The following is a 27962-nucleotide window of genomic DNA, read 5'->3' as shown; positions in this document are numbered from 1 at the left end:
GTTTGTTGTGGCCTTCATGCATCATGGGTGAAGAATAAGTTACATATAGTGAAGAAGCGTTTCGATGTTTTATTGGAATCTCGTACATAGCGTGCTTCCAGAGCCGACCCAAGCAAGCGAGTGGCCCAATACGAGAACTGATGGCGTGCTCATTGATGATTTTAAATAACTCAATGTATAATAATTAATCTTAACGTAAACCAAATATCAACTCTTTGCAAATCAGCTCCCATTGGGTTCCAAAGCTTTGTTTTGCCAGGGGAATATTTTTAGAGGTAATAATGTCAAGTAGGCTACGTCCCCAGTTAAGGATGCTGTTAGTAGTTAGCACTGAAAATGTTTTGTGCCAGAATTTTAGAAACATTCCAGAGGCAAGTTTTTTAATTTAGCTATGGCTTAGCCATAGACATTCTCTTTCTAAAAGAAATAGGCCTACTGAGATTTGCGCAAAACAGTAGCTAAACTCTTATTTTTGTGCTAAATAGAGCTTGGAATTTAACCGATTTTCTGTAGCCGTTACATGCAGGTAAAAGTACTGTATATTCTCAAGAAGCGTGATGAAAAGTTTTTACTAGCAACATATGTCATCCTAGGCTACGTAATTGATCAAAGAAACAAGCTGTTCAAGCCTTAAAATGATTAACAGAACAGCACATTTCCACCTGTCAATGGATTACCAAAAATTTTCCTCTAAATTCTATGTTACATGTACGTTTTCACCTAATGGCTAACAAATTGTTTAGTTACTAAGAGTTTTTAGGCGTTAGCGCTTATTAGTCAGATAAACTTTCCCAGCCCTAGTGCTAAGCAACGATGGACCCAACGCAGTCAGACTGGCCAAAGACCGACTTTATATACACTTCATCGGGTTATTCTCATCAAGCAGAAAACAAAGCACTTCAAAAAACTTACATAATTTACTGCAGCCCTATGCATTTTGCAATATACTTTGGTTCCTATCAAAACTGTTGCTGAGAAGCAGATCGCAAAAACTTGAGGTGAGAATGCAAGTGAGCCGAGATTAAATTTTTTTATAAAGGGGTCACAAACATAAAAATACACATTTAAAATACAGGGTGACACAAACAAAGCGTTCATCACCTAAACTTGAATAACTTTTGAAATAATTAATCAATTCTTTTAATTTTTCAGATTTACCAAGTTCTAAATAATGTTCTATAAGTTTAGAAAATTTCTACTTTGAGATGCAATGAACTACTGAATAAAAGACATTTATAGTTGACGCCTATTTTCGGCTGAGTTCTATCCACGCGGCATGTCTGGTTTTCGGATGAGGTACATTTTCTGCTGCCAGGTCATGTGAACTCTATGAACAACATCTTCTGGGGTAGCACACACCCCGAGTACTGTCTGCAAAGGCCATTACACTCTGCCAAGTGCACTGAATGCGTCGCCATCTCCAAATATGGCATCATTGGACCATTCTGGTTCGAGGACGAAAACGAGCGGTCTGTGACAATCAACAGCGAGCGTTTTGTTCAGGTGTTTGGCAAATTCCGGACAGCACTTGGTCGACGAAGAGGGGTCGTCATGGACGTCTAGTGGTTCCAGCAGGATGGTGCCACCCCCACACCTCAAACGAATCATTGGCATGGCTACAGTAGCGTTTCCCTGACCGACTGATCAGCCGCAGGTCACATTCACCGGACTTGAACGCCCCAGATTTTTATCTGTCGGGATACATAGGACAGGGTGTATGGCAACAACCCCCAGACTATCCCTGATCTGAAGGCAGCAATCACAATAGCAATAAAAAGCGATCCCAAGGGAAGAATGTGGGAGGTTCATCGAGAACTTTGCCCGCCGGATCCAAATGTGCTTGCAGCACCGTGAAGCTCATTTAGAGCACATTTTTGAGCGCGAGTTAAACAAAGAGTTCATCTGGTACAGACTTGAAACTTTGGAGATGTCTACTACATAGACTTAACCTAATGTAGCTGAATTTTTGTGTTAATCTAATAAAATTTTGGAAGGTATTCGATTTTTATTGATGAACGTTTTTTTGTGCCACCCTGTAACATCGATTTATTGCTAAGTGGCATCAACTGGCAGGGTTGGTTTTTCCAGACAAACCATCAATGTAGCTAAGATTTTTCGAGTGTAACCGCTGCTAAAACACCCCATTCATTATGTTTATGTCGTTTTCGGCTTTCGAATCGCCTAAAAAAGAAAAAAAAGTCAACGTACGAGACAAAAACATAAACTAAGCTGCTAATTTTTTACAACTGTTTTACACTGAAAACACCTTAACCAGAAAAAAATATATATGATAATAGTGTATACTAATAGTGCATACTCGTTTTAGCATGCATTATACTTCACCTAATTAAAGTTTCTGCACTTTTCTGAAACTTTTTCAAAGATTGGTAAGAGCAATTTTTACCGACATTCATGTTTGATAGCGGAATCTTGATGTGAAGGTCGGCAGAGGCATGAAATACTGACTGCATAACATTCTTGGCAGTGCCCTGCAATGCATTTTCATTTAATTTGAAACCGCGAATACAGTTGAAAGAGTTTGTTTTAATTTACATCACAACTACTTCATTTTGTCTGTATGTAAAGGTTGTTGTAAAAGGTAAGTCAGTTTCAAACAACTATGGAAAAGATTAGTGTTTACTTACTGTGGCTAAACACAATTCAAACTCGTTGAACTCAAGAAGGCGGTAATACTCCAGACAGTTCCGGAAAAGTTCCTCCACGCTGCTGTAGTTTTCAGATTTGAAGTTTAAAACGTTGTTGTTTATTTTTGTATGAAATTTTCCCAATATCAAATCATCTGGAGCTGAGAAAGACATGATTCAGTAAGGTATTAAATAAATACGTATTACAGTCGTTCTGCAATTGAGCCAGCGCTTTCCTTCTGGACCAAACGGGTATAATGCTATATCTATGTGTTTCTAGAAATTCAATCTACAAGCAGATATAACTGTCCAACATGTCGACATATGTTTAATTAGAATAGATTATAAGCTGCAACTTCCCATTAATACTTACTTGCTCTTGGTGTAAGCATATTTATCATGGGAGGAATGACTGCTGGTTGCACACGCATGAGATAAAACAAACCTAGACATGTAACCATGAATGGAGTCAAACCATAGTACAAAGTGCCCCCATGTTGTGAAAGTCCATTATGCTTAGTCCACTGACGTAGTAAAAAAAGAAACGGAGCGACTCTTTTATCAATCCTTACATACATATTGAAAATCCAACCAGTTTGCATCCCCACTCTGAAATAAACTCATCTTAAAATGCACACTTCCATTGTAAAATTTTAGCAACAAATATTCAAACTTCAGATAGCCATTAAATATCATTACTACATTTTTAGTTATGCATTTTCTAATAGTACCTAAGTTCAACATGTTAAGCATAAAAGTGCTAGGGTTTTGTTCTGCAAGCAAAGCAAGCCTGTGGTAATTAGTCGATGGTGACCCCAAAAATTCTATCTCTGGCGTTATGAAGTATGTTGATAAAATACTAAAAACTAAAATAAAACCTCCTAAAACAAAAAAGTACTGCCATGTGATGCTTATGGGAATAGCAAAATGCAACTCTGCTATAATTTTTATAAGCTACTAGTACTTATTTATAAAATGACGAATCAAAAGTTGGGCACAAGTAAATGAAAACTAACACGTTTAAGTACGTACTAATGAAGTATAACAGAAATACATCAGCTACATTGTAGTAGCAAATGTTTCGTTTATGCCACTGTTACACCAAACCACTTCCAAAAACTCAACAGCTATTATCAACTAAACTGTAAAGTGAGTTGTGATCTGGCTAGAATGTGTCCGTCACACCAAACTGACAGGATGGCCCGCATAAACTGTAATGTGTAGCTTATATTTTGCAACAGTCTTCAGGCAAAAGATTTTAACCTTTTTTTATTTTAATGAACTGAGAACTATGTGGGCTATATGTATATATATATATATATATACGATACCAAATGTGATCTATGCCGCAGACGGATTGTGGACTAGATTATGTTCTACGATTGTTTACGTCACTAATGGCCTTGTACATAATGTCAACATTAGTAAAATTAACATCCATTGCAAATTAATCTAAAGATACAAGATGTTAAACGTGATGTAGGTAATGAGATATATAGGTAGTATAACTAACAAGATATAAAATTTTGAAAACTTTTACACTACAATAAGATTCTTCTTAGGATTTATACATTGTGCATATATGAATACATATACTGTACCTATAATCAAAGATTGTCTAGTCAACTGGCCCTCATAGTTTTCATTACACTTCAGTTTAGTTCTTTGTGTAAAGCTGCTACATGCCCCAGTGATATTAATACAAATTTTGCAAAACAGAGCAATTTGTGCCATACTGACTTGTTCTCTAAAGAAATATCAACATCACTAGAGAATGGTGCAAAATGTAGCTTCAGAATAGGAACTACAGCATCATGATTTGTAACACCCGACACACCAGGGAAATGCTTTCCAATTTCAGCAGCTAAAAATTTGAAATGAAATACACAATTAGTAAACCCAAAACACTATTATTCAACATATAATTTTTGACTCAACCATTTTTCATACCCTAAAGCCATTTTTAAAACAGTTCTATTCAATGTCACACTACAAATGTCAGTTAATTGATATTCATATAAGCAAAGGGCAAGTGTGTCTGTCTGTCCATTTGTCTGCCGGTGTGTTTTCCCAGTCGCTTAAGCCACACTGTCTTAAGTGGCTTTGCATGGACATAATACATCTGTGAAATGGTTCTGAAATTGATAATCAATCTGTGCTCCAATGTCCAAGGTTGAGGTTTTTTTAGGGACGCTAGCAAAAGTCTTCGTAACTTTATCTGATGATTAAACGCTCAGTTTGTAGATGAGGTAAAAATTGAAGTTCAAAATGTAATACATCAACATCTGGTAACTTTTTTGAATCAAGGTAATCGTGAGAAGGAAAATTAAATGTGCTTACTACTAAGGCTGGAAAAATACCTGGCCATTAACAGAAATTTAACCAAGATTCTTAAGAATATATAGCAGTTTTTTCTGGACGTAACATTTTAAGACCTGGCAAAATTAGCGACTATATGGCAGCAATTGGTTAAAAAATGCCCAGCTCTAACTTCACGTAGGCAAGTTATAAATCTTTGCAATAAAGATGCTCATAGGAGTAAAACCTTAAACTTCATCTGGTGATTCAATATTTGCACTGAGTTTTGTGTCCAGGTGAGCGGGACAACTTATTTTGGAGGAAAACTTCCAAGTGCAACATGTAAATACATTACGAGGTTTTCAAATCAGGATGGTTGCGAGATTGAAACCGGTTACAATAATTGTTAAAATGTTTGTAATTATTACAAATACAGTTCGGATTTTAAGCTAGTAGGATATATTTGTGCTTTACATTTATGAGATATCATCTTTCACAAGATTTCAATACCAAAAGGCAGGATGATTATGGCTTTATCAATATGCAAGTGGTTCACTATGATTTCAACAGCTCTTTCAAATGAAAGCTGGTAAATACATCAAAGATTACCATTACATCACTGTTGCTGAAGTATTTGTAATGAGAAGTTACAAAGAAACCTAGCCAAATTGAAACTGGACACCAGATATTTTGAAACCTGCCAAACATTAGATATCTGTCTGATGACACTGCAGAGAAACTATAAACACTGAGATTACTGGCGTTAAAAAATAAACGAAGGTTCTTTGAACAAGAATAAAAAACACAACAGCAGTTCAAGTATAGATATCAAGCTATCTGCTCCAGACTAAACAGTAGAAGGAAGAGCACTCGTTCATCTACTCAGCAAAGAAGTTTTAAAAACTGAAAACAAACATTAGAATTTCAGAACAACTTCAGCGTGTGTGGCATAACCAGAGATTCAGCTCCCCGAATTGCGTCAAAAAGCAGTTGAGAGAACAAGAAACGTTCTGAGATGTGGCCTTCAACACAACATTCTTATGACAAAGTAGACAAAAAACGTCAAAGTTGAAGTTGAAAGAACAATATATATATCGAAGTCAGCCAGACATGAGTTTCAAAAAGATGTCAAATCTGCAAGCAATTTTTGCGTTTGTGTTTGTAAATGTATTTTCGGGTCTGAAATAAAATTTTCCACAAAGTTCAAAAGCTTTGAGCAATGATAACATGATCAAAATCTGTACTTTTAACAATGGCAACGGTGTGGCATTTCTTAATTCCCATGATTAATATAGAAAACAAGACAACATTGTCCTTGACAAATCCAAAGTAAAAAAAATTAAACAGGATAAAAAAGCTGTCCCAGAGTAAAAGCTAAATCGCCTGCACGTTAAAAAGACATCAAGGATAAAATTGATCTAGGTTTTCTTTGCTAGCATCCGGTGATTCCTACCCTGGACAAATTTATGACACATTTGAAACACACAAATCAAACAACCCCTTGTGCCCACAGCACTAAATCACACAAAATCATATGTTGCAAACAAAACATTAAACGTTGGTACTGTACATAATAACAACATATATATCCGACTTTCCAGCGTGCTGAAGCAAAACGTTTATTGAATGCATTGTTTCTTTGGTGTTTCATCATAACGTGTAATATGACATAACAAACGCTTAATAAAAATGTCATCGATTGTTTAACAATGATTTTGCTGGTTTATGACTAAAAAACGTTTATGTGCAGTTTCAAGCATGCCATATCAAAAACAAAACCAAGTAGCTATCTAAAAAATGCCAGGCGAACCAAGTATGGGTCACACCGAAAAGATTAAATGACTCAACGGATAATACATGGAACTTTGGGTCGTGACCCATAAATTGAAAACCTATGCAGTATGCCCAAGGTCCCCAAAATTTATATTGTTGATTTTACCACGAAATCTCTCAACAACTGAGATCTTTGCAACCTCAACAGCAGCAGTAAAATGATAAGCTTTGATGTACAAGTTTTTTCAAAAACGTCCTCTTTATAAAACAACCATAGAAATCATAGCAAAACACTTGCATATTTCAATTTATTTTCATACGTTTTTCCACAAAACCACCAAAGCAATATGTTTGCAAAACACACTACTTCTTTGTTATTGCGTTAGGTAGAATTACATCTTCAGGCAAACTAGTATTGCAAATAAATTCATAGAACATAAAATAGGAACTTACACGCAGCAGAAAACAGTGAGTGGGTGCCACTTCGATGCAGGGAAACATATGCTTCAGCAGATTTCGTAGGTAAGTCATGTAAAGTAGTAATTGTTGAGTTTAGCTTAGAATTCTTAGCCAGTGATAGACGAGTAAGTGAAAGATCGATGTCACTCTGTTCTGTGCCCAAACCCATCATAACAGTGCCAAATGGTACTATAAAACAAGATAATCACAAGATAGACCTTAATCACAGAAAACATATCAGGAATATAAAGATTTTTTACAAAAGATGCTTTAATTTTATATACAGTAGTACCATACATATGAAAGATAAATTTTATACGGATATAAACACACATGCATAATTGTTTATAGTTATTATTTTTGATGTTGTACAGTGATGTTAATTTAGCAATAAAAATGTGGTATAAATCAAATTGGTTTTATGGTATCTTATGTCAGGTACATAACTGTATCAAACACCTTGGTAAAAATGGTCCGTTATGAATATTAACTTAACAACAAGTATTAGGTCAATTCCAATCTGTTAGTTAACTACTGCCAAAATGTATATGTAAAAAATGCTTTAAAAGTTTAACATCTTGTTAGAATAAGGCACTGTTCTAAGATATACTGTATATATTTATGTTAAGTCGAGGAAAGACCTGCAGTAAATTTTGTTTTCATACGAAAATTAAAAAAATCTTGAAGTAGTGTTGGCAAAAATAACTTTTTTCTAACATCATCAGAAGAACTCCTGGCATTCTCATAGTAAACATTCATCTGCTCTGACATCTAAAAAAAATCGGAAAAAAGCAAAAAAATTTCCATCATCTCAATTAACTTTTTAGAGACTTACATTACTTACAAGTTTTAGGATTTACCTTGACCAGTAATATGAATTTTGCCCTAGCCAATTAGCACTACCAGTACTGGTACTATGGAACCAACATAATAACTGTGTGTTTACATACCGTGGCCGCATCCCGCAATTTCTGCTGCAAGCTAATTTTTCTGTTGCTGTTTGATAGCACCCCCTTTTTCTTGATAAGGTTTTGTTTCATTCCCGAGGGTGATAATTTAGCCATATGCAGATTTAAAGACCCCTCAGTACAAGCGTTGGATAAATTTAAAACACCTTCAGCAGTTGAAAATTCAACCAGAAAATAATTCAGCTGCAAATGAGAGACACAAAATTTATCCCCAATATAATCTATTAAACTGACTTGTAGTATAATTTTCTTCTACAGCATTAAATGTTGGTGGAAGTAAATACCGAATTTGATACTGGTTTTAAATATAAAACATTGCCCATTTTTGAACAAAATGGATGCAATGCATCTGCAAGACATTGCTGATCAGTGGCAGGGTCCACATCTACATGGAGAAACATGCTCTTCTGTGCTTGATGATGCAGTGTGAAAAAAAGATCTTGATATGAGAAGTTGCTGTTTGTCAATACTTCTAGTGGATCAATAGTGACAGGACCCGCTGATTGATATAAAGCAGAAATAAGTGTGATATCATTACAGTAATTTCAGATTGAAATTTTAGTTGTATTTTTAAGGTTGTACAATATAAAGTGTCTAGAGCATACGTGTCAAACTCCCGGCCCGCGGGCCACATCCGGCCCGCTTCACAATAAAACTTGGCCCGCAATGTTATTTTATACATTGAACTATTTCCGGCCCGCGAGATCATTGTACAGTACAACTTACTTTTTGCAAGCAAGAAACAAGATTATAAATCGATTTATTCCAACGCTTGTAGTCTGGGCTGCTTTTTTCGGTTCCACGACAATTAACCGTGGGAAATTGACCGCGAACAAACTCACCGAGGACAACTGACCGGGGGACAACTGACCGTGACGTAAATTTATCTAGAACCAACTGACCTTAAATCATATTATCACTTAAATCATATAATTTGAATAAACAACAATGCTAATTTGCGTAAAAAATAAAAATAAAATGCGTAGCGTTTGATTTGTGTCGCCGGCCAATTTGTTGCCGGTCAGTTGACCACGACCAATTGTCGCCGGTGAATTTGTTCACGGTCAATTGACGTGATCCCGCTTTTTTCTTTATTGTCTGTTAATTCTTTAATGCTTTTGCAAGGAGATGAATGAAACATAATGATGTAAGATAAGAATAATCAAAAATTTAGTGTTGTTTCGCTGGCTGTTCCAATTCATGTATTGGTGTCAGGAAACGTTCAATCAATTTTTATCCTTACGGCCCGCGGCGTTAAATAAGTTTTGCGTTTTGGCCCTTGGTGCGATTGAGTTTGACACCCCTGGTCTAGAGAGTAATATACATATATCTTTAAAAAACAACATAAGCAGAGCGTAACTATCATAAGGTTTGCATAAATTAGTCTTTACATAAAAAGAGGACTCTAAAAAGTAAAACTTGTGAAACAATTAACTTTACATATGTATGATAATGTAATTAGTAATGTAATCTGCATGTAATTATTACTGTTTATCACACACTTTGAATGATAACAATAAAGAAAAATTAGTTACCGTAAAAACAATGGCACTATTTTGGAAAATAAATTATAGTTCTATTTTTTCAAATTATAAAAATGCATAGAGAATGCATAAATTGCAAAAAGCATAGAAAAATCCCTAAATAATTACGATTAGTTTACGTATTATAACTATGATACCTATCTTATAAGTTAATTTAGTACTTCTGCGAAGTATAGAGAATTTTTACTGACAATATGAATGACTTATACAGTTTATTGTCATTTTGAATATACATGAGCTGTTTTTTGCAATTATTCTCCATGTGTTTTTTAATGTTTTGTTTTGACATGTTAGACTTAAAAAGCATCTACGTTACAACTTTCCTGTTGCATTAATCTAATGGGTGAGTGATATTGTGGTGCTTACGAATTATTTGTGACATATATATAGAGTGAAATTAGGTGAATGCAAAACAAATGGAAAAACACTAAAGTGTAAAGAACACTTTTTTCAATATCCTTCGTATTTTTTCTTGCAATGGAGCATTGTGTTGTTGCATTTTGACATGATTGTTTGGTTTCATAAGTGTCACCATTCAATTCTCATTGGTGGTGATTCACTACTGAGGCAGTAGTGAATCATCTACGTTGAAAACGTTTATTCAAATAATTTTTCTGGCATTATGTACTTGATGCATTAGTTAATCACCATGTTTTTCCATCGCAGGGCTACTTTTGTAAGGTAGGATACTTTTTTGCAGTGCTTATAGAAGGAAGGAAGTACGCAGCGTATGTCATATATGACTAACAATAACTGACTTGGCCAATCAGCAAAGAGCGACTTAGCTTACCTAAGCTACGGCAAAAAAATCAGGTCATTATTTTACCTTCTTATAGCATCATCAGGCAAAAATTAGTTCTAAAGCAGTCAAAAATTTTTCATTTATCAACTATACAGCGCTATCACAGCATCTTTTGCGCCATGCAAATAAGCAGAAGTAAAAGATAAGAATATGTGAGCGTGCAGCATTTTGACAGAATAGCATTGATACTTCGATCGTTCGCGAAAAATGAGCACGCTCGTAACCAGCTCTGCTCAAAACTAACCAAATGTTACTTGAATTAAATGGTAAATTTGATTTTTTAATCATGTTGTTGCTAACTGAGTTGATCCTTTCTGGTTACAACCAAGGAAGATTAAAAAAGTAAAAAATATGATCAGATCCCAACGCCAACATGGTCAGTCACATTAAGCACATTCTACTGCATTACCTACATTTATTAATTTAAGCATTTGGTTTAGTTGGTTTGCAGTTAACATTTCTGCATTTTGCTACTATATTTTACAACTGATCACAATTAGGCTGATAAAAAAATAATATGATTAAGAAAACATGCTTTATTGCTCCTGTAAATACGAGGCATGTAAAAATTCAAATGGCATACTATATATCATATCATACCTGAAGATGCATGGAGGGTTGTAACATATCTTTTCAGTATGGTTATATATTTTACATTTTGCTTCCAAATTTTAAAAAGCTGCATGACGCTTGGATTTGTTGGCAACAGTTTTGTAGCATTAAATAGTCTACTAAAATATTTATAATAACTAAATGAAAATCAAGAATTGATGTAAATTAAAACATTAAAATCGTAAAAAAATACCAATTATATATATTACGACTGTTTAAGTAATTTACACAGTTTAAGTAATCTCTCACAAAATATTCTGTAAATAAAATAAATAAATGGTAGATACTTTATGTGAACATTGTAAGTTAGTCCTTTGTTGCAAAGCAAATGTTGAAAAAGCATAAACCTAGTCTGGATACTATGGCATTTTTTGATGGGATCTTGTGTGTGCAGCACCACAACTTAATGTCCACAGACATATAAAGAGTTAAAATGTAGATAAATAAATATACTAAACAGGAGCATAAGGGAAGGTTTAGGTGTGAAAATTTGGATAGTAAAATATAAATCATGTGTAAACATCTACATTTGATATCTCACTATCTGGGATCATACTTCTTTCAAATACCGTATACAATTTATCTTTTTCTGTTTTCAAATTATGGAAATAAAATAAAATATGAAATCCAAAGAAACTTCAGCCCATAATTTCATGGTGACTAAGACAGGTCATTTGCCTGTATGAGACCTTTGTTGCAAAGGAACAAGTATTGTTATTGCATTGGCATAAATATCAGCTTTGGCCTTCCTGGGGTGACGTCATAAAATTGTGTCACAAGAAACACACATACAAAGATTGCAAGTGCAGTTAAATTTCCATTTGTTGATCATCTTTTGACAGACTTTGTAACTTGACAGTGGCACAGATAATCAGGGGGAAGCCAACGGCCTTACAATCGCCTTCATTTATCAAAATAGAAGTTAATTGAGGCAGAAAATAATTAGAATTTTAATATTGGCGTGGGTATCCTAAAGTATAGGCCCTAATTTTTTTGGTGTAAATATTCCTGTGCTAATATGCAAACTTTCCATACAAGGGCACTCGCGGACGTGGCTAATGGTGACAAGACCACAGGTTTGAAAATGTTACTTCATCTCATTTAACTATGAAAGTTCGGAAGTTACAACCTATACAGAAAGAAAGTGTTTTAGCAATTAGTAGTGTGCACTCATCATTGTAATTTCTTAACATCGACATCTGGGAAATAAATGGGAAAGAGAATTGGTATAGCAGTTATGCATTTACCTGTCTGTAATAGATAGATTTAGGATATCACTTTGAATGGAAGAGTTTTTAATTTGGTATCTTTATAGATAAGGTAATTAGTTTTACTATTTCTTTGTGTAATATATTTAAATGTTTTAAAATATTGTCTGGTGCAGATTCCCATTCTATTATACCACATTGTACTATAAGACACTATAAACTAGACCATAGTATAACATCATCATTATTTTTTTATTTGTATATTATCAAATTTTATATAGAAAGTCACAGTTTTTAACATTATTTCAAAAAGCTCTTCAACATGATTTTGCCACTTGAATTATAAGACGCCTTGTGCTGAGCCTGGCCTGTTATAAGAGGCTTTGTTCTGAGAGAACACCTATTTACCATTTTTGATAAGACACTCACTATTTGATTATTATTTGTCACTATTTGAAAGTGATTAATTCACCGAAAGTAGGTCACGCAGCCCATAGTTAAAGATAGTCGGTTAAAGAGAGTTAAAGATAACATAGTTAAAGATAGACAAAATTAACTTGTTGCATGGATGAGGTTTCATAAAGGGAATCCCCCTAAAAGCAAATAATAATGCTACTCATTCAAAAGGAAGCAAGGACCTCTGATCAGGGAAGACGGGAGGGGGGACATGTCTCCAGGGGTGGATTAGCCCACCGGTAGTTCGGGAGGAGGCCAGTGTATGAGAGGTGTCACGCGGGCCAATTGGCTTGAGCCTACGACTTTTAATGGGGCCTGAATTATTAGTAAATTACATTCATTGTTACTCTTAATTCCTTAAAGGAAGTATGTAGTAATAACACGAAACTTAAAAGGTAGTGTACCAGTAATACGAACGTTTGTGCCTTTATCGATAATATTATTAGCTGTAACTGAACATTTGGTTGCGCCCATGTGGGCAAGATAAGGCCCCTCAAATTGTGTTTGGGTTTACATATAAATTATCATTTCGAAGTGTATAAAGAATAAAAACTTTAAAATTTGAGTTGTGAAAGTTTCCCTGTAAAACCTGTTGATTTTATATTTATGTGTAGTCAATTGGCTACAAATGAAGTCAAAAACGCTCTTATTTCATCAATTTTTTATTTAAACTACGTTAATTTTTATAACGTTTAAACCGAATTTACTTTCTGTTCCGGATCCACATTGCGCTCTACAGGGCCTTTCCTGGGTCGCTCTACTTGTAAAAATCCCGGGCTGTTTTAGTTTGCTAATCCGCCTCTGCATGACCGCCACATTCGAAAAAGGGAGGATAATGCCCCCAACTTTTAAAATAAGAGAGGACCTAAAAGTAGAAGAACAAATAAGATAAATGGACACGGTCATTGAGTGTAAAAGAATTCCGGTCCCTAGGTGGTTTATAAACGATGACCACTGTAGTACAAATGTCTAATAGACAATTTTGTTTCATTTCATATTAAATTTTATTACTTTAACTAACTACCCGTTTTACTATGATTGTATCCCATAATCGGAACTGCCTTCTGTAAAAATCAACTTAGGTGGGTAGTCAGGACTTTGAAAGTACCGTCGGTAACGGACTAACGGTACCCGTATTTGGCAAACATTGTACCGATGGTACCGATAGTTGGCATTATTTCAAAAATGTAAATCGGTACTTTGTCGGTACTTTTTGTATAACGGATCCTACTACAAGTTCATTTTTTACCCCTATATTAAGGCTCAGTTACAAGTTACTCCAGGTCAAAATATATGTTAACTTACTTCTTGCGATTTTATTAGACATTTGCAAAATAAAAAAGAACAACAAACGCTAAAACCTGGCAATAAGTTTTACTTAAAATGAACTTTAGAAAAACATACCTGTTAAAACTTTGAAGTAATCACTTTAAAAGTACCGGGACTGATTCAAATTTCCTGGAAAAAGTAATTTGGAACAGAGATTTGGTACTTTTTTCCGAAATTACTCACGGTATCGGTCCTGATAAAGTACCGCGGTACAGGAATTCGGTACTGTTCACCTCTGACTTCCAATGCATATCACACGAAGTTTGTCTCCACCGAAAGTTTTCTAGCAAACTAGGTCCCTGCCAGGAAGACCACTGATTTCACATGCGAGTCAGTTAACTTTTGTAATGTGAGTACAGTGAGATTAAACAGACTATACATAAAGCTTTTTTATCGGTGCCAAATTTCAGCATCATTAAACGCAAGGTAAAACGGACAAAACAAACCTATCGACGAAACGTATTTTCCCCCACGTTTATATTGTTAATGGTTGCTATCTTATTCATGATACTATTTCTCCGTTCGCATTATAATTGACCTGCGAACTGGGCCCACTGCCAACAAATAATGGACACATGATGGATACGCGTACAAAAGTTCATCTTTTTCCCTTGATGGCAAACTTCGCATGATAACTTTGCATGGTGTTAGCGCAAATGTTAAACATACGCCACCAAATGCAAATGCAATAGTAATGCCATTTTGCAAAAGAAAGATTAGTAAAATAAACATGCCGTGCGCATATGGTTTTACGGTAACTAGTGAACATGCATTGGAGATCTTTCGCTGCGTGAATAAACGCGACAACCAAAACACACAATTGGGATAACGTTTAAGCAGCCTAAAGGCCGTTTTGTCATTGTCACAAAACGTTTGTCAGCAGAGGAGCATAGCTAATTACAGGACGAACTTTTACAACGTTGAAATGGTCACTATGACTTACATGGTAAATTCTCATCTTGTTCTAACAATTTGTTCATGTCACACAATTCGTTCTCAAATATTACGATACCTGATTTCATGCAAACTTTAAACTTGGTGTGAAATTTAACTTTAAGGAACCACTTGGTAATTAACTGATTGGTATCGTTTATAATGGCATAAATGTATCATATTTCCGTAGAGTGTAATTGCAATATATTTGTTTCTGTTCTTCAACACGCCATACTTTTCAAAGAAAACAAGTGATATTGGGAAAACACTAAGACCAACTAACAACCAAGCGAGCCAACGAGACGAGATCATGGGCTAATTAAAACCAAGTAGAAGGTGACATCGACAAAGACAAAAATCTCTTTAATAAACTATGACGAACCCGTCGCGAAGAGAACGCTTGCTGATGTAGCAAAAAGCATTGGCAACATTTGGCATGAAGCCTAAACTTTGCGAGCCTCCACGAGAGAAAGGCGTTACTTCTGTTAGGAAGTGTGGGTGACCATTTAACTGAAAGTAGACATAGATTAATTATCACAGCGCAGTTAGTAACGATGCTGCGCAAAGGTTGAAATCGGTTATTCAGGGTTAAGATTAGGTTAGGATTATTACGTAGCTACATAAACACTTTGCCCGTTTACATCATGACGTTGTTTGTTTGTGTAATGTGCATTTCTGCACTAGAACCCATTTTGTTGAGGTCAAAATTAGTTTGGTGACAGGCATATATAATAATTATGCATAATAGTATCATCAGGATAGCTTGATAGTCAAGTATAAGCCTAATTGAAATACTGATTCGATATTCGGATAAGTTTATCTCTAGTATCTAGTCCAGATATAAGCGTGTAGACTACTGTAATTCCTTTATATCTTCAGAAATTCTGGGTTGTTTTTTGTAAAGATTTCTTAATCAAAAATCCCATTAAGGTAGCGTATAAGTACTAAAAATATCCAAGTGCTTTATTTTATTATTTGTTCCAAAAAAAGGTATGGATAAAAGCGGTGAGAGAAATCTACGTCTGTTTCTAAGACTGTATCGGGAAATTGCAGGTAGTGAAATTACTGTGTACTGTATAAAAGAAAAGACGAAAAGTTTTCCGTTTCCAATGCTAAAATATAAGACTTTGTGTGCAACACTACTTTTTCCAGTACATAAATATGATCATGTACCGTAGGCTATATTATAAAAGTGATTGTTTGATTGTGCACTATCCTAAACTTGTGATGTCTGATTCACCCATAGATATCCTATAAAACAGAGATTGTTCGGGTGCACTTTCAGCTGAGGTAAGTTATTGGTTGAACGCCATGCAAATGAACAACAGCTGCAATGTTAATGAGATGGTCAGAACTTACAGCTCATTAAATTGAACGACTGGTGCAAAGACACGATTAATTAATAATTCCTGTTGCACAAAAACACCCGCCGGTACTACTACACTATTGCTCTTTGCAACTCAGTTTTAAGCAACTAACCTGTAGTCGAATAAGAGATATAGTTAGACTATAGACCGTATACACATAGACATAAATAGCATATTTAACACCTTAAGCAATGAGAAAAGGGCTTTCAGTTACAGTACTTTATGTCAGTGCCAGTAGGCTACGCTACAGTTTACATACGGTACCGAACGCCGTGTCGGTATTAACGTTAAACCAAGAAAAACATTAGTTGTAGGTAATCAATCATTATTATGCAAAAAAATACTTACGCATGAAAGGTTCTTGGATGGCAAATCTTCTTTCTTGTCTCATCATCCGAACTCTCTTCACTGGCACTTCTTTCCATTAACTTATCGCTTACTGTAGCGCTATTCTCTCTTTTTCCTTTTTCCGCAACTGTAAGCACAGCATTGAGTTCCCCTTTTATCCATGTTTTATATAGATTACAAAATTGATGAAGAAATCTCACAATTTAAGGTTGGACTTAACAGCTTAAAAGCCTTATAAAATCGTGTTCAGAGCCCAGTTTGGGTCCCTTGCCGTTGTCGCCAAATCTCTTCAATTGGCTTCATTTTTGATTGGTCGACAACAATAGGAAGAGCAATCTAGTGTTTTATAGGGTATCTATTGAATCACCACACTGCATATACACTTCATCAAAGTTTGTTTTATTCTGGATTCACAACAAAGCGTTTTATACGTCATATTAGGCACAGATGTGCAGAATATGGATATCATACTCGTCTTCAAGTAATAGAAAATCTAATCGCACATTCGTTTGTTCAATTCACTTGCGAAACGGTTGTTTGCACCAACCTGTAGAAACGCAACATATAGTCCTCTACTCTTTGTCAGGCGGATGATATAATACAGTAGGTTATTAAAATAGCACATGCAGTGTTTTGCCGCAAACATTTTGTGATATCATAAAAGAAAGATATGCTGCGAATGTGTCACAAGTAAATGCTTTATAACCCACGTCAGCTTGACATTATCGATCAAGATATTGCTCTAATAGTCTAATATGATGTTTTATATTGTTAGAAATATTCTATTTTGTTTCCAGTCATCCCCCCTATTTTCGGTCCCAAGTAGATGGTATTAGCCCTGTATAGCACAATAACGAAAATACTCTCGAAGGAACAGGAAAAACTGTCAAAGCCCATTGGCTAAAAGATGCAAGATGGCAAACAAAATCCACAAAATAGTCAAGTTCGTATGTTTAACAAAATATACAAAAGAATATCACGAGTCTACAACGCTTTACCGTATAGTTATAGGGGATCACGACATATGGCCGTGAACAAACTCGCCGGCGACAACTGGTTGTGGACAACTGACCGGCAACAAATTGGCCGGCGATCAAATTAACCGTGACGTAAACTGGCCGGCGATAAAATTAACCGTCGATAAATTGGCCGGCGATCAAATTAACCGGCGACAAATTGGCCGTCAAAAGGTCAAAATTCTAATTCACTATCTAGTCGCTATCTAGTCACTATCCAATTTAGTATGTGTATTGCAGTCAAGGTTGCCACTCGTAGAGTTTTTTGGCCCCTTGTAGGGTGTAGGGTGACCCTACGGGTTTTTCACCTTTATTCATAGATTTCCTATTGTTACATGCATTTTCCCGGTCTAGACGAGTTGTTTGATGAGATTATGAAACAATGTGTTGTAGCCTATCTCATGTAGTAACAATGGACTCATTGCAATAACAATGGACACTTTAGTTAAGTAAATTGTCAGATTGAAGCTGTACGTCAGGACTCCCACGGTCAATTTACCTCCCGGTCAATTTTCATTCCGGTAAGTCTGTTCCCGGTTAGTTTGTTCGCGGTCAATTTACATCACAGTCAGTTTGTTCGCGGTCAATTTACGTCACGTTCAGTTGACCCCGGTGAGTTTGTTCGCGGTCATTTTCCCGCGGCCATATGTCGTGGAACCTAGTTATAGTACTATCTGTAATGCACACTTCCTCGCTTGATACTATCCCGAAATTATGACCCACCACGGACAAAATCCCGAATGCATACAATACATATGAAATAAAATGCAACACACTCGGATAGGCTAACAAAATTATTTTTCAATAATAACTCCCATAATAATAAACCCTTGGTATGCTACTTTGCTTTTAAGTACTTTGGGATTTTGCAGATTGGTTAAGTCGTTACGGGGTTTAAAATTTCAGGATTTATTATAGTCTAGAGTAGACCCAAGAGTATAGACTCTAGAACCTGTCCAATTAACGAGATTGTAGTTGATTGGACTAATGTTTTTCGGGGTTATGTAGCGCGGGAAAGCGAATAGGTCCCGACTCCCGATCGAATATCACAACCCACAAAAGAAAAAGAACGTATAGGAGCAGTGTAGAGCATGCTGACTAGCAGAGGTATTAACAGCCAAAATAGATTATAGGAACAACATGATTTGACTACAGTAGCAAGAAATATCTTTAGGTGCAGATAATTTAAATAACGTAGAAAAGAAACTCCTACTTAAGGACTGAAATCCCGTTTCTATGTCCTAATGAAGGCCACTAAAAAGGTGATTTGATGAAATCTTTAATTATGACACCTCTTTGTTTACAAAATCACCACGTTCAATACCTAGAACCCATATATCCTTTTTGGTTTCATCCTTTGTGTATAATCTGTCCCCTACACCTTTTGGTAAAGACTTGGTACAAAAACTGCGACTTGAAAGTTACGTGCACGAATACAGCAGCCTATATACGATAGTCATATTATTTTTATACATGTCCTATTTAAAACCTGCGCAACAAACAACCGAACGCGCAAGTAGTAAACGAAGTGAGTTTTTTAACTATCATTTAATCCGAAAATTAAATTTCTTAGCTTTTTGGAAAGAGCCCACTGCATTTCCTTATAGAAAGTGTGTATCGTAAATGATTAGGCCTATTATAGAATGCTCCTGTGATAAAATTTATTCTAGTTTGCGATATTCTGCTTATGGCGAGTATATGAGATTCTCGTGCGAGCGGATTATAATTTTGTTTAACCTTAGTGGCCAAACGAACAAGATAGCAAACTTGTTGAATTTATAATCCGCTCGCGAGAATCTCTGTATGGAATGGATCCAAACATTTCAAAACGATTTCATTTGTTCTTGCCAATTGTGCGGATGTCGAATGTCAGCGTGTGAACGGACAGAGTCCTAAACACGAAATAAGGAGAATGTAACCCAAGCAGCATACTACACAAGATTTAATTGAAATGATTATACCAATGGGAAAATTACTTGGGTTATATAGACAGAGGCGTAGGTGGGGGAACGTCTGCCCTGGGCGCAGCCATATGGAGGTGCCAAATAAGGTCAGAGATTTTGATAATGCGTACAAAATTTTAAATGCGTTGACATTGATGATGTGTGGTTCCCTAGTATATTGTACTTACAGATTCAGCAAACCCAGAAAATATGCCTCGGACTGCAAGCTCCACTATAGCTCGCATCTTTAGAGTTTGCACCTTTCATTTATTTTGAAAAGTAGGGGCGCAAAAACTGCCTCTGTCTCCGTGCACTAGCTAAGCCTCTGGGCCTAGCCCAAATTAGTGAGTTCAGGATACATCGTTCGATGTGTGGATGATACCAATGCAACCTTGGATTGAGATATTTACTTATATGGAACAAGCACGCATGACCGCCAAATATCACACTGGATATGCTGACTCTAATCACATTGCAATAATAATGCTGAAGACTTTAAATTTGATCCCAAAAAAGTCGCGCTCGTAAACCGTAAATTAATGGCCGGACCAAACATAATAATTTGCTTAAGGCCATCAATATTGTACAAAAATTAAATCTAAGTGAGCAAAGCATATCGTTCATTTTTTGAGGCGTTTATTTTATATTGGGTTTAAACCAGTTTTGTATTTAGGCATTTCTCAAAAATATTTAGCAACAATCATTTCGTGTGGGTTTGCAGAAAATCTTACTGCGAGAGAGGTATCATTGTTTGAACAAGGAAAGGTTAGTGTAGGCCTAGTGCAAACTTGTAATTTTTTCTTGCTTGTTCGATGTCTTGTCTTATTCGGCTTTGTATTTACTGCATAAATGAATCTATTAACGTAAAGTTGGGTGATTCCAAAAGAGTTATGGTCAGTGCCCTGATTGTTGACTGGTTGTGTTTGATGAACATGGATTCTTTTGCTCATCTTATAACTTCTCAACGATCAAGAGAAAACTCCGACGGAAAAATTCGTAGCTTAACAAAACCTTTACGAAAGTGCTTAAACGAGATTTTTCTCATGAATAACCGACCTTCCAAAAAAGTAAGTAGGCCTAGCCTAAGCTATTGTCCAAAACTAAAGATGTTAGTCCAACATAAAATAGGCCTACTTTCTTTTTTATAGCACCTGACGATGTTGTCAGAGATATTTTCAGTTTCTCAGAACCATCTGCGGCATTGGTTTTCAATACAAAGATGCAATCAAAGGTCTACTCGTAAATGTATTCAAGATTCAACCACACCTCATGGGTAAAATCTGTAAAATGAGATACCTTGACCTTTAAAATGTTACATGGTCGGTTAGCCAACATCGATATACTTTGTATAGGCTACCAGTACCAAGTAGCCTACTAATGCAATGACGTTTGGCTGCTGTCGTAAGAAATATTCCTGATTTTTGTTATTAGAGTGATATCAGACAATCCATCTGCATTCACTTCACTAACAGCAACACTTCCTTTGTCTACATTACCAACTATTCCGGTTTACACATTGGCTTCGTCAACGTTCCACACTTTAGAAACGGCCTCACCCTGGCCAGCAAGTTTTACAACGTCGCATGCAACGAATGCAAACCAGGGAGAAATGCATGAAATAGCAGTACCTGCTGTGGAACCATCATGTTACCCCCTTCCAGTATTAAGTGTGGATATATTCCCTCAACTACAGTATTACTAAAATTTGCGCATTTTACTTTTGTGCGTTCACTGCTTTACGTATGCTTGTAGCTTTTATGTAGTACATTCTTTTTTCCTTACGCAATACAGCATGCCTATTCAGATTCTGTTCACTGTAGTAGTAGAATGATGTTCGGTTCAATGTTAATAAAGTTTGCATAAATATTCACAAGCAAATTAGTGGTAACCTTAACAGTAATAAAGGCCATAGCTAGCATGGTGCAAGGCGGGACTGAAACCGCTGGAGAAATATCAATTTACCATGGCCAATGGCAAAAACTTGTCAAAATTAAAATGGATTGTTGAAGTTCAGTATGTGAACCTTTCGAGATTTTGTTGAGCCCTGCAGAGACAAGTACATTAGCTACGAGCCTACATCGGTGCTGTTATTCAAGCATCAGGCTGCGTCCTACTCCAATCCTATCTTAGGTCCTTCGTTAAATTTCAGGACAACTAAAGGCAATGTATCGACAATTATGAAACGAATTTTTTGAAAAGATTACAACTAAGCAATTTCAGAACTTAAGAAAGTAGAAAAAAGACAATATGGCACGACATGTTGGGCAGTTATGGCTTACAAGAAAGTATATGAAATAAGAACAAGATGATTTAAACAGACAATAGCAGCAATAAACTGTACATTTCAACTTTCTAATTGTCTTTCTTGACTTTTTTTACCCAGCGATCCAAGCCACCACATGTACGCTTCACGCATGGAGATCGTGTTGGTTTTGATGGAGAGGAAGTGGAATGCTGTGTTTTCGCATTTGGAGTTGAAAGCCATTTCATAAGGCTCTTTGCTTCGGAAGCATGCTTACCATCAGCTTTTTTCCGTTCAGCATCTAAGTCAATTTCTTCACAGCACTGGGAAGTGTAAAAATAAGTATGATAACTGAATAATATTAGCAAATCAGTGCCATTTGTAAAAACGTTGAAATAGGCAAAACTAACTTGCGTTCCGTGGTTGCGAGAGTTATTGACGTACTTAGATACAGGGTGCCATTGCAAGCAATTTTTAGGTTTTATGAGTTGAACTGCTTTTTCCAAGGAAACATGCTCATAATCCAACCAGGAAGCTATATCATTGTCGCCAGCTACATGAAATAAATTCTCGATGTACACACTTCACAAATATTAGATTATTTGTATCATTAGTTATCACGGTATTGTAAATATCGTCATTAAATACACCTCTAGTCATCAATGGCAACAATGCAACATACTAAGAATGGCAGGCATGCGATGGTGAAGCCAAGCAAAACTCTCGTCTGCCTCAACAGTAATCACAGTGAATGAATAAACATCCTCATTGTTGTGAAATGTTTTCTCAAAAATACCAGCCATTGTCAAAAGACGAACGTTTTCTTCAGAAGGTCCATCACCATTCTCACAATCTGTAAAAGTTTCTGATAATTCATACCAATGACATGGCTTGCAGAAGTGATTATTGAATTTGCAATACCAGCTAACATCTTAATCCAGTACATATATAATCACTAACTATTACTCATCATAGATTTTCTATAGCACACTTTTCTATGAAAGAGCAAGAAAAGTAACTAATTTATTAAGAAGTATAAAAAATATTTAAAAGAAAATGGTAATTTTAATTTAACAGTGTATTTAGCAAAACTTGATGACAGGGTAAGCTTTTATAATAACAATCAGTCATATCGTACTAGTTCTACTGTATTTTAGGAGGTCTGGCTTGCAATGAAACATAGTGGCAAAAAACTGCAAAACATAGCAAGACACATAAAAATTTACCTTTGATGATAGATGACTGTTTTTCTGGCTGTGGAAAATAAATATAGTATGGTTGCTTGTCTTTGCCAGTAGTCTTCCACTCATAAAAGCCATCAGCAAGAACAACACATCGCTGCCCTTTTCGAAGTGGAGTTTTGTATGATCTCTTCTCCAGCATTGTGTCGCTTCTTGCATTATTCATGTTGTAACTAACTTTATCAACATCATCCCCTACAAAAAATAGTTTACTGGCAAAACAAGTACAGTATGTGTAAATACAACTAAAACATTTGGAACTTACATCTGACTATTATCACTTGCTGACTTTTTGTATGGTACCTGAAAACCAGCTTGGTATGAGACCCCATCGCATAGCCACAAGTGTTCTTTCGTCAGCAACAGACAAATTAAAATCTTCTCCATCTTGCAGATGCTTTCCATTCAAAATTATAGGACAGTAAGACTGGGGAGCTTTATTATAACTGGGATAATATTTGTCCTGGTTTTTTGACCAAGTTGGTTTCACCTGCCTGCCATCTTTAGTATTGTATCTGTAAGTACCGTTACATGCAGTAACAATCTATTCCAATTAAACTATTTATTTCTTAACTTTTTTGCGTTATGAGAGAATGCACCAAAATATGTAAAAAAAAAGTATGTATATAAAACGCAATCATGCTTTACAGAATTTAGGAAGATAAACACAGAACGAGTGAGAGAGAATCATCACAATGCATTTAATATAAATATAGCTTTAATTTAAGTCAAACGAAAGTTTATGATATGAGAATATATTGCTATATACTTGCATGATCTACTGATGGCGTCTGGGTTTAAAGTGCATGCTGTCCTTCCACACATTATCAATTTATTCAGTCTAATCTTCCATAATAGGTAAATTACTGAATGATTACCCTTTATACAAAAAGGATTATAAAATCAATAAGTTCGTAACAGTACGCATTAAACTAACCTACAAGTACTCCAACTACAAAGCTGCCATAAAGTGAGCACCAGAATTAACAGAAACAAGAAAAAACAGGAACTAAAATTAAACACAGTGCCAAACAATACAGAACATGTTCAATAATACAGACAAAAAACTTCGCTTTTGCAAACAATTTAGAACAAATACAGTATACAATACATACTGGTAAAATAAATGAAATATATCAATAGGCCTATACATTTTCCAAGTGCATATGAACTATAATATAATACAACAATAACATACAATCTGTGGAGGAAAAGCTGCCATCAATGATTACGTGCAAGTTCAAACTATGACAGAAATCAAACTAATGACAGTAGAAAATGGTAAAGATGTTCTGGTAATGCAAATCACTCAAGTGGGGCTCGCTTCCTTCACTCTGTAATCACTTATCACAACAGACTTATACCACAGACTGCAAATTTTACTTTACACAACAATAACACCTTCAGAAACAGGCATAGAAATGTTAGCTGTCACCAATGGCTTCTTTGTTCCTCTTTTAACAATTAATGCTGTGATAGTATCTTGGGCTGGTCTATCTGAGGCAATACAATGTATGCGAACAGCAAACTTGTATGAGATTTCCGGTGCTAAAGCTGGAAGTTCCAAAACCAAAGGTTTAATAGAATAAATTGTATCTGAATATTTAAAGAGCACAATTAATCCTGTAGCAAGTTTTGGATCATTCAAGCTAATAGCAGCAGTATTCTCAATGGTGAGTAACATTTGAAACACAGGGCCGATTCCACGAACTGTAGCAGAAAGCTTTAAAGGCATGGAAGGATCATCAGAGAGAGGTGTCATGCTAGACTGTAGACCTTTCAGGTATGTTTGAGCAACACTCAATCTCATCAACTGGAGATCATGCTGAAAATTTTGAAACATTTTTGTTCCATTTTCTCGTTCCCTCACTGTTTGGTCCACAAAAAGCTGTGTTTTCTTAGGAATGTTAAGTTTCATTTTTTGTGACATTGGAGGGCCTTTGTGAGAAGAATGGTCAGCATATTCAGCTGTGCGTTTTAAAATCATGACTTGTAAGGCGCCAGAAGCCAAAACAGCAACAAGAGTGCTATCCTCCCTTCCATATCTGCCAAAGCACAATGCCTGAGGGCGATCATTGAGCTTTATGATATCCACTAAATTTTTTTCCCTGTAAACTCTGACTTCACTATTATCAAGGCCAACAAGAACAGCTTTGAAACCTTTCGCTCTGTGATCCATAACCGCAGTGCAAAGAACGTCAGCTGGAAGCTGAAGATTCCAAATTTGCTTACCCCTTGTGGTATAACAAGAAAATGTTTTATCAGCAAGTGCAAAAATTAAATGCTTATGAATGCGCTCCATCCCAACAATTGAAGAATCCAATTCAATGCACACCCTAGACTGAAGAGAGTCTTTCTTCAGTACATACACACAACCATCACGACAAGCAGCAAACATTCTAAAGTCAACATCAAATAAGCCCGAAACATTAACGATGACAGGAACACTCGCGATTTCATAATCCTGCAGAGGTGTAAAGGCTTCTGAATCTATAATGTAAACTTGTTTATGTTCAGTACCGACCACAATACACGATATTGCATCGTCTTCCGCCATAGACTTTTTGATTGTTGTGACACATGTTATTACTGTCTCTCGTTTTAATGGTTTATGTTTGTGAGCATCAACAAATTGCCTTGCATCTGCATCATTTTCTATTTGGAGAAAGTGAGATGTGCGTGCCGTGAAAGAAGATGTTGGATGAGATTTTTTCAATCCATCCAGTGCCTCTGCTAAGGTTAAGGGATCAAGATTTTCATTGTTGGCTTGATCCCACAAAACAGCTTCCTCTGGGAGAACTGGCAATAGTGGAAGGTTATACTTGTAATACGGTCGCATGCTTTTATACACAAACAAACCAGATCCTGAAGCAACCACAACTCCTGGGGTTCTTGGTTCAGCCAAGTCCATATAAACACTTGTTACACCAGTCGGCAAATCAAGAAGTGCATTTTCTTGAATTATAGATGTTCCTTTTAATACTTTAATTGTCATGTTATAAAGCCCTGTACCCAAATCTGCAATAACTAACTTATGATCTCCATCACCATTTAAATCAGCAAAGGTTATGCAAGTTGAAAATGTGTAAAACCCAGCAACTGGATCATAATGGGCATTAAGCCAATTGGAGTGTTTTTCTTTTTCATCTTGATCTTCTGATGTCATTTTGATATAAATAGATGATAAAATGAAAGCTTGCAAAAGTGTTATGTATATTGCCTTAAGTTTAAAAACAGAGTTTTATTTGCAAATTTTCCTGTTAATAAGTGTATAAAACAACATTACACCAAGGCTAATTATCATAAAAGAACATGAAACCAAATTACCAATTAACAAATTTACAGTGTAGGTTACATCTTATCAAAAATGGAAAGTAAGGCAGCTTTCTACAAGAATTTGTGCATGCAAAGATGCAAATTTTACCGAGATGGCGTGCACTGTGCATCAATTCTTTCTTTATCTATTATAAATTGGCATTCAAACAACCATCTTTTTTGTTTATATGAATTTATGTCGACTATTCTACTGGTCAAGACTACTCGTACAAAGTCCGAAAAAATTTTTGGTTATATAATCATAGCCTCCATTTTTTAATAGGCCTACGGTAGTTTCTATTACTTTTGTTTATGGAATTTGAATGTTTTCGTTGTATTGTTGGTGGTTCACTTAAATCTAGGCTACCAGAAAGTTTCTAGTAGTTTAGTACTTCAAGGATCAATAAGAATCCAACACAGCGCCACCTATCACTTTTAAAGTTAATTTAATTTCGACTATTAATGACTTACCTCTAGACCAGGGGTGTCCAACCTCTTTGGCCAAAGAGCTACATGTGACTTACGAATGATTGCGCGGGCCACTTGAGTGTTTATTGCTCATTTCTAATTAAAACCCTCATACCAAAATTCTAATCTTAGAAATAAATTGCGATGCAATAAAATTAACTTGAACAGTTGGGCACCCCTACACTAGAGACTATAGTTAAGTATATTATCTATCTATTGCTCTAATAGAGCAATAGACAAAAAAAGCATACAAGAAATGCCAATTTATCGGAATCTAAGTTTGCCATAAATTACGTAGGCGATTCAGTTGATAATATAAGTCATTTCTAAAAATATCACGTGGGCCACTCAGAACCTTCCCACGGGCCACAGGTTGGACACCCCTGCACTAGACAAAGCAGGCCGGATTGGTTAAGAACGAGGATCGGAGTGGGCCATCCTACGTAACTGTGCCAAGTAGCAAAAATGAAGACGATGGTGATATCATAGGAAAAAGATAAGTTGAAAAATTCGAAAAGTATTTGAAAGTGCCTCTAAACGGTCTTTGCCCCAGTTAAATCAATGCAAGTCAGTTATCTTCGGTCTTTTTCTCGCCTGTCGGCTAACGTTTCACCTATTTCAACAAATTTGAAATCGTTGGATTTAATACGAAGTTCTCTGTTTATGGATAGTGTCGGTTCTGGTGAGAATCCACTAAAAATCTACCTGTCGGCATCGGGAGCTAAGCTTACCCTAATTTCGTTTTCAATTAACTCGCCACTTGGCACAGCAAAGCATATATTTAGACATTATATTGAAGATTGTTTGTTACTTTGTACATTTTAAGGTGGCATCTCGTTGACGCCACACACTTGGGATTCCCCTTATTTTTTTAACTCTTTTTTGTTGTTTTGTTAGAAATAGAAAATGAGGTGGTGATATCGTGTTGGTTTTTTGGCAGGTTATAGTCTAGGTCTCTAGGATATTGACGTCATTTGAAAATATGTTGGTTTAGT

At 35.8% G+C, this 27962-nt stretch overlaps 4 protein-coding genes across 4 annotated transcripts; 1 reads left to right on the top strand and 3 right to left on the bottom strand.

The window, feature by feature from the left end:
- Positions 1–1015: 1015 nt before the first annotated feature.
- LOC143449625 (poly(A) RNA polymerase, mitochondrial-like) lies at positions 1016–11234 on the bottom strand. Its single transcript, XM_076949893.1, has 10 exons — positions 11090–11234; positions 8428–8642; positions 8126–8326; positions 7817–7946; positions 7170–7364; positions 4386–4509; positions 3019–3254; positions 2646–2806; positions 2344–2489; positions 1016–2181 (listed from the first exon to the last, which is right to left on the bottom strand). The coding sequence occupies exons 1-10, from the start codon at positions 11172–11174 to the stop codon at positions 2106–2108; spliced, it is 1569 nt and encodes a 522-aa protein (XP_076806008.1). The 5' UTR covers positions 11175–11234; the 3' UTR covers positions 1016–2105.
- Positions 11235–15926: 4692 nt separating this feature from the next.
- On the top strand, positions 15927–21731 carry LOC143449616 (uncharacterized). The gene is made up of 5 exons (XM_076949882.1): positions 15927–16080; positions 20375–20466; positions 20571–20768; positions 20850–20974; positions 21133–21731. The coding sequence occupies exons 1-5, from the start codon at positions 16020–16022 to the stop codon at positions 21401–21403; spliced, it is 747 nt and encodes a 248-aa protein (XP_076805997.1). The 5' UTR covers positions 15927–16019; the 3' UTR covers positions 21404–21731.
- Positions 21732–21871: 140 nt separating this feature from the next.
- Positions 21872–24060, bottom strand: LOC143449615 (abasic site processing protein HMCES-like). The gene is made up of 6 exons (XM_076949881.1): positions 23954–24060; positions 23488–23699; positions 23170–23379; positions 22626–22796; positions 22354–22496; positions 21872–22266 (listed from the first exon to the last, which is right to left on the bottom strand). The coding sequence occupies exons 1-6, from the start codon at positions 24007–24009 to the stop codon at positions 22054–22056; spliced, it is 1005 nt and encodes a 334-aa protein (XP_076805996.1). The 5' UTR covers positions 24010–24060; the 3' UTR covers positions 21872–22053.
- A 3-nt stretch (positions 24061–24063) lies between these two features.
- On the bottom strand, positions 24064–26850 carry LOC143449614 (BBSome complex member BBS1-like). Its single transcript, XM_076949880.1, has one exon. It carries the CDS (start codon positions 26348–26350, stop codon positions 24569–24571), a length of 1782 nt encoding a protein of 593 aa, XP_076805995.1. The 5' UTR covers positions 26351–26850; the 3' UTR covers positions 24064–24568.
- Positions 26851–27962: the final 1112 nt, after the last annotated feature.

Source organism: Clavelina lepadiformis, chromosome 3 (assembly GCF_947623445.1).
Source record: "Clavelina lepadiformis chromosome 3, kaClaLepa1.1, whole genome shotgun sequence".
NCBI lineage: Eukaryota > Metazoa > Chordata > Ascidiacea > Aplousobranchia > Clavelinidae > Clavelina > Clavelina lepadiformis.
This window is presented reverse-complemented; position numbering and strand designations above follow the sequence as displayed.

Bases quoted from the DNA above. Each gene is read 5' to 3' on its own strand.
- LOC143449625 (XM_076949893.1), bottom strand. From the start codon at position 11,174: ATGCAGCTTTTTAAAATTTGGAAGCAAAATGTAAAATATATAACCATA. The intron at 7,365-7,816 runs GTCTTTCCTCGA...CTTGTTTTATAG, and splicing joins GAAAACAAAATTTACTGCAG to TACCATTTGGCACTGTTATG. The intron at 3,255-4,385 runs GTCAGTATGGCA...AGTTTATTTCAG, and splicing joins GATATTTCTTTAGAGAACAA to AGTGGGGATGCAAACTGGTT.
- LOC143449616 (XM_076949882.1), top strand. From the start codon at position 16,020: ATGGATAAAAGCGGTGAGAGAAATCTACGTCTGTTTCTAAGACTGTAT. The intron at 16,081-20,374 runs GTAGTGAAATTA...TTTTGTATTTAG, and splicing joins ACTGTATCGGGAAATTGCAG to GCATTTCTCAAAAATATTTA. The intron at 20,975-21,132 runs GTAAAATCTGTA...TTTTGTTATTAG, and splicing joins GATTCAACCACACCTCATGG to AGTGATATCAGACAATCCAT.
- LOC143449615 (XM_076949881.1), bottom strand. From the start codon at position 24,009: ATGTGTGGAAGGACAGCATGCACTTTAAACCCAGACGCCATCAGTAGA. The intron at 22,797-23,169 runs GTAAATTTTTAT...AAACTTTTACAG, and splicing joins ACAGTCATCTATCATCAAAG to ATTGTGAGAATGGTGATGGA. The intron at 22,267-22,353 runs GTTAGTTTTGCC...TACACTTCCCAG, and splicing joins CTCGCAACCACGGAACGCAA to TGCTGTGAAGAAATTGACTT.
- LOC143449614 (XM_076949880.1), bottom strand. From the start codon at position 26,350: ATGACATCAGAAGATCAAGATGAAAAAGAAAAACACTCCAATTGGCTT.